The sequence below is a fragment of the Colobus angolensis genome, unplaced genomic scaffold (genome assembly GCF_000951035.1).
Source record: "Colobus angolensis palliatus isolate OR3802 unplaced genomic scaffold, Cang.pa_1.0 Scaffold208, whole genome shotgun sequence".
Taxonomy (NCBI): Eukaryota; Metazoa; Chordata; class Mammalia; order Primates; family Cercopithecidae; genus Colobus; species Colobus angolensis.
Window position 1 is genome coordinate 275,807 of NW_012115244.1, and position 6,911 is coordinate 282,717.

At 46.8% G+C, this 6,911-nt stretch overlaps 1 protein-coding gene across 1 annotated transcript in view; it reads left to right on the forward strand.

Annotated features, from left to right (window-relative positions):
• SYCE3 (synaptonemal complex central element protein 3) overlaps window positions 1–6,911 on the forward strand; it is a 12,870-nt gene that overhangs the window by 728 nt on the left and 5,231 nt on the right. Inside the window, exon 2 of the mRNA XM_011942225.1 lies at window positions 5,938–6,046. Within this exon, the coding sequence (XP_011797615.1) occupies window positions 5,938–6,046 (109 nt within the window). The remainder of the gene's footprint in view (window positions 1–5,937; window positions 6,047–6,911) is intronic.

Genomic DNA, 6,911 nt, shown 5'->3' on the forward strand with positions numbered 1-6,911 from the left:
CCCACCTCACCCCACCTCACGCCACCTCACCCCACCTCACGCCACCTCACCCCACCTCACGCCACCTCACCCCTCACCCTTATCCCGCCTCACTCCTACCCCTCTCCCCTCACTGCACACCCCATACCCCACTCTCCCCACCTCACATGCCTCACCTCAGTCCTTCACCCCCTTGCAACTCATCTCCATCTCCTCACACCGTACACTCCTGATCCTGAAGTCTACACACTCTGGGCTTCTTATTCCATGCCACCTGCCCCTCTTACCCTTACATCTGCCACACCTGGGACCCCAGAGTCCACACACCACCTCACACCCCAAGTTCCCACCCGCACCTCTGGCTTCCTCCCACCTGCACTTCAGGACTGGCCCAGACTCTTCATAGCCCCAACTCCAAGGCTTCCCTCCCCACATCACAGGTACATTCCCTTCCTATGCTGCTGTCATCCCGTACAGAGGAGCACATCTCTGCACCAAGCTTCCCTCTTATCCCCTCACATTCCTTATTCTGAGAGGGATCCCAGGCTCTATTAGAAACTCTTTGTACCAGGCAAGACACTCAGACCACAAACCAGACTCTAGGCTCTGACTCCCCCAACCCCCGTCCTTCACACCCAAAGTGATACCCAACCCAGACCCCACACTCCCGTCCCACACTCCTCCCATCCCACACTCCTCCTGCCCCACACTTCTCCCGCTCCACACTCCCGCCACCCATCCTAAGCCCCGTTCCATTGCTTTGGTGTGGGCTCAGGCCTCTTTCTCCACCCAGTCCCAGTCATCCCAGGCAATCTCATCAGGGAAGAAATGCCATGAATTCTAATCCTGTGGCTGCTTCCTCCACATCAGCTTTCACACCCTCTCCCTGGATCTCCTTTTCAGATCCATCCCTCTTCTGAGATCCAGTGCCACTCTGGCCACAGCCTCCATCCTTCTAGCAGTCTCATGCTCCATCCCCAAATCTACCTGGGGCCACCCCAATGCCCCACTTACAGAAACTATGTCTTTTATATGTCTCTGCTTCACCCCATCATCTTAAGCACCCCTTAAACCACTCTCATACTTGTGCCCTCAGTGTCCTTACCTTGTCCATCCACTGCATGTATGTTTACGTTCCCAGGCCTTCTACACTCCAGACATTGTCTGTGTGCCATCTTAGGGTCCTGAGGACACTGTAGCCATGTGGCCTCAGCCACATGCCTAAGTGCCCCTAGGGAAGCATGCAGCTTTGATAAAGCTTTATCATTCTCCGCAAACCAAGAATGTCTGTTGTTACAAGAAGAAACTTTTCATTGCCATTTGTTAGGGAGTTAAGAGACCATCAGGCCTGAAATCCCCCCCTTGCCATCCTACCTTGACCTCTACCTACCTTATTCTATCCCTACCTCCTTACCTTCCCTTACCTGCATAGGGTGAAATGACCCTTTACTTGTCTGAAACCAGTCCCTGCACCATCAGTTACCCTTTCCCCTGATTCTTGGGGGCTTTTCTGTCAAACTAGCTCTTTCCACACAGCCTAGAAACATGAAGAATTCAAAAAGCAAAAAACCTTCACTCTGTATCACGTTCTAGTTATCTCCTATTTTTTTCTCCCCTTCCCGTCTAAATCTGTACACACGATCCATTTTGTCTAATGATCCATTAATTATTCACGAAAATATTTTTACTTTTATGCCTCTCCTGAAACATCTCACCAAGTTGATCAGTGACACCCCAATCAAATATCTTGAATTTACTTAGCCTTTTTTTTCTTTTGCAGAGGAGATCTTCCAGATCTTCCTCTGTAGCCTAGACTAGAGTGCTGTGGCACAACTGTCCCACCTCAGCCTCCTGAGTAACTAGGACTGCAGGTGTGCACCAACACACCCGGTTATTTTTAAATATTTTTGTGGAGACTGTTGCCCAGGCTGCTCTCAAACTCCTGCCTTCAAGCATTTCTCCTACTTTAGCCTCCCAAAGCACTGGGATTCCAGGCATGAGCTACCATGCCTGGGCCTGCCATGCCCAAATACTGTCATCTTTGACACTAGTGTAATATCCTTCAACTTAAAACAAAATACCCCTGTGACTCTAGATTACATTCCAGGTACTGGCTTGTTTCTCTGCTTCTCTTTGAAGTAAAACTCACCAGTTTCTACGTCTCCTTCCCTCTCTGTAGAAACATTTCAACTGGGCTCTTGTTCCAGCCACTCCATGAAAACAGCTCCTGTCAAGATTGCCAGTGTGATCTCCAGATTGTCAAATCCAGTGGTCACTTTTTATTTATTTTTGTTTTTGTTTTTTTGAAATAGAGTGTTGCTCTGTCACCCAGGCTGGAGAGCAGTGGCACAATCTCGGCTCACTGCAACCTCCACCTTCTGGGTTCAAGGGATTCTCCTGTCTCAACCTCCTGAGTAGCTGGGACTACAGGCACACACCACCATGCCCAGCTAATTTTTGTATTTTTAGTAGAGACAGGGTTTTGTCATGTTTGCCAGGCTGGTCTTGAACTCCTGACCTTGTGATCCCCCCGCCTGGGCCTTCCAAAGTGCTGGGATTACAGGCGTGAGCGACTAAGCCTGGCCACTACCTCCACTTCTAACACTCTGGTCCAAGCCTCATCATTCCTTACCTGGAGTTTTGCAGCTACCTTCTAACTGATGTCCCTGTTCCACCATTTCCACCCCTAAGTCTATTCTCAACATGGAAGCCAGAGTGATCCTTTTAAGTCATTATTCAAATCACATCACCTTTGTCAGATTTTTCCAGTGTTTCCTCATCTCATTCAGAATAAAAATCAAAGTCCTGGCCAGGCATAGTGGCTCACACCTGTAATCCCAGCACTTTGGGAGGTCGAGGCAGGTAGATCACCTGAGGTTCAGGAGTTTGAGACCAGCCTGCTCAACATGGCGAAACCCCATCTTTACTGAAAATACAAAAATTATCCGGGCATGGTGGCAGGTGCCTGTAATCCCAGCTGCTCAGAAGGCTGAGGCAGGAGAATTGCTTGAACCTGGGAGGTGGAGGTTGCGGTGAGCCAAGATCACGCCACTGCACTCCAGCCTGGGCAACAGAGTGAGACTCCGTCTCAAACAAACAAACAAAAAAGAGTGTGTAGTGAGAAGAGAAGAGGCTGAAAGGACCCTGCTTGACCCATTAGAGCCAGCAAAGGAGAGAGCCAAGAAAGAGCAGGGAAGGAACTACCAGAAGTGGACAGTTTGGAGAAAACAAGGTTGAAACATCAAGAGAAGAGGATTTTGAGCAGGAGAAAGTGGCCAAATGTCAGTGCTGCAGAGATGTTAAATAAAAGAAAGACAGAAAGTGCCCTGGGTGTGCCAGTTATGACTTTGGTGAGGGCGTTGTCAGTGAGTATCAGAGACAGATGCCAGATGACAGTGGAGTGAAGAGGACAAGCAAATGTGTGAGGCCTAGCTGGGAAAGGAAGGAGAGGGAATAGCTATAGGAGAGGGTTAAGGAAGGTGTTCCAGACATTTCTTCCTCCCATCAGCCACTGTTAGCCCTCTGCCCTGCCACCTGCCTGTAGCTCCCCACTCACGCTTAGCAAACTATTCCAACTTACCAAAAAGCAGGATGGGTTCCTTGCATGTGGAATGGCTCCATGCCCACAGAAGTAGCTCCTTTACAGATCCCAAAAGACCATACAACCTGCCCCTGCACCCTCATTCTTAGATCCGCCTGTCAGGCCTCCTGGAGGGCCCTTTGCCCCTCCCTCAGAATCTCTACCCTTAACAGGGAGGATGGCAAGAGGGGAAAGATAATAATTTTCTTTTTTTTTTTCTGAGACAGAGTCTCGCTGTGTCACCCAGGCTAGAGTGCAGTGGCGCGATCTCGGCTCGCTGCAAGCTCCGCCTCCCGGGTTTACGCCATTCTCCTGCCTCAGCCTCCCGAGTAGCTGGGATTACAGGCGCCCGCCACCTCGCCCGGCTAGCTTTCTTTGTATTTTTTTTTTAGTAGAGACGGGGTTTCACCGTGTTAGCCAGGATGGTCTCGATCTCCTGACCTGGTGATCCGCCCGTCTCGGCCTCCCAAAGTGCTGGGATTACAGGCTTGAGCCACCGCGCCCGGCTAATTTTTATATTTTTAGTAGAGACGGGGTTTCGCCATTTTGGCCAGGCTGGTCCCAAACACCTGACCTCAGGTGATCCACCCGCCTTGGCCTTCCAAAGTGCTGTAATTACCGGCGTGAGCCTCTGCGCTTGGCCAAGATCGTGATTTTCTTTCAGAATTAGAGCTTTACAATAGTCAGCTCCTTTATTCAGCCAATATTTATTAAGCACTGCTGTTTTCCTAGCTCTGAGCTGAACACTAGAAATAGTTCATTGGAATGATGGCTTCTACTCTCCAGGACCCCACATTCTAGGTGCGGAGGCAGAGGAATCCATCATCACCATACCAGCTAAGAGGCACCATGATGAGGTAGGCCCAGGAAGTCACAGGAGAACTGAGTGGATGCCTGTAACTCTGAAGTAAAGACCAGGAAGGCTTTCCCCACATGCACAGTGGAAACAATACCACAGCATCTGTGGCCCATCCCTCCCTGTTTTACGCTTACCTGGCTCATTCCTTCACCTTCATGAGGTTACAAGCTCCGTGACAGCTCTTACAACATTATTAATCTATTTCTCTCCTTTCTTACTAGTGCCTTGTAGATAAATAGGTGAGCATCAAATATTAACAGAATGAATTAATGTATATTAATAAAGATGAGAGGATCTGGAGTGATTTAATTACTGTTCAACATTTTAAATAACAACAGATATGATTTATTAAGTGCTCCTTATGGTAGGTACTGTGCTGAACAGTATATAATTTATTTAAATTAATCCTCACAAAACTCCACAAGATATAGGTACTACTACTAATTCCCTTTTAAAAAAATACAAAACTTGGCTGGGCGCGGTGGCTCACGCCTGTAATCCCAGCACTTTGGGAGGCCAAAGTGGGTGGATCACCTGAGGTCGGGAGTTCGAGACCAGTCTGGCCAACATGGAGAAACCCCGTCTCTACTAAAAATACAAAATTAGCTGGGCATGGCGGTGTGTGCCTGTAATCCCAGCTATGCAGGAGGCTGAGGCAGAAGAATCACTTGAATCCAGGAGGCAGAGGTTGTGGTGAGCCGAGGTCATGCCACTGTGCTCCAGCCTGGGCAACAAGAGCAAAACTTTGTCTCAAAAAAAAAAAAAAAAAATACAAAAATTACCAAAAATTTGTCAAGAAGATGTGTAAGTTGCTAAACATAACACTGCTGATATGTGTGGAGCCAAGATTTGAACCCAGGCAGCTCAATTCCAGAACCAGGACAGTCTCTATGGGGCACTGCCTCTAATGCCCAGGAGAATTCTTCTGGAAAATTAAGTTGATTATAATTTTTTAATATATGAATCATTTCATATTTTAAAATTAAACTTACCCTCCTCCAGGCTCCCATCGCTTGACGTCTGTCATTATTACATTAACTGCTTTGACATCTGTCACATCCTGGTTTGTCATATGGTGTGTGTGACTTACTCCCATATTGCACTAGAAATTCCTTAGGTACAGGAATTGTATCTTTATAACATATCAGCACAATAGCTCGCATCTTAGTGGGAACTCAGTATGGTTTTGCCAGAAAAAATTCCATGTCACCATTATGACAGACTTTTTTCCTTATGATGATGAAGAGGTTTTCTGTGTTAATGACTCCAGCCTTCAGCTACGTTTGTATGGCAAGGATGGAAAAAAGGAGAAGGACGACTTATATGTGCCAAATGCTATGCTGGGGCCTTTAGACATTTCCCATTTAACCTTCACAACAGCCCTGTGGAGGAAGTGGTATTGTCTGAATCTGAGAGATGGGGAAGGAATTCCTTGGAGAAATCACTGAGTTGTAACCAGTGGAGCTGGAATTGAAATGTGGTTCTGTCTCACTGCAGCTTCTTTCTGTGCATTGCCTAGATGGCTGATGCTGACCCTGAGGAAAGAAACTATGACAACATGCTGAAAATGCTGTCAGATCTGAATAAGGACTTGGAAAAACTATTGGAAGAGATGGAGAAAATCTCAGGTAGGATGTGTGAACCCAAAAGCATCTGAGACAGGTCTCAATCAATTTAGAAAGTTTATTTTGCCAAGGTTAAGGATGCATCTGTGACACACCCTCAGGAGGTCCTCAGGACATATGCTCAAGGTTGGCAGGGTACAGCTTGCTTTTATACATTTTAGGGAGAGAGAATACATCAGTCAGTACCTGTAAGAGGTACATTGGTTCGATCTGGAAAGGTGGGACAACTCATAGGGGGATGATTCCAGGTTATAGGTAGATTTAAATTTTTTCTGATTGGCAACTGGTGGAAAGAGTTATTGTCTAAAGACCTGGAATCAATAGAAAAGAATGTCTGGGTTATGACGATAAGGGGTTGTGGAGACCAAAGTTTTATCATGCAGAGGAAGCCTCCAGGTAGCAGGCTTCAGAGGGAATAGATTGTAAAGGTTTCTTATCAAACTTAAGGTCTGTGTTCACGTTAATGCTGGTCACCTTTTTCTGAATTCCAAAGGAGAGGCAGGTATAATGAGGCATACCCAATTTATCCTTCTCCTCACGGCTTGAACCAATTTTGGCCAAGCAGTACACCCACCTTGGCCTCCCAAAGTGTTGGGATCACAGGTGTGAGCCAGGGTGCCTGACCAAAAAATTTATGTTCACTAGAGCAGACTTTAGAAAATTTATGCTTAGAAATGTTTGCAATATTTTGCCTATGTACTTGTGAACTGTGAATAGCTGAGACATGTATCAGTTAATTTAGAAAGTTTATTTTGCCAAGTTTGGGGACACTTACCTGTGACACAGCCTCAGGGGGTCCTAATGACATGTGCCCAAGGTGGTCAGAGCACAGCTTGATTTTATTTATTTATTTATTTATTTATTTATT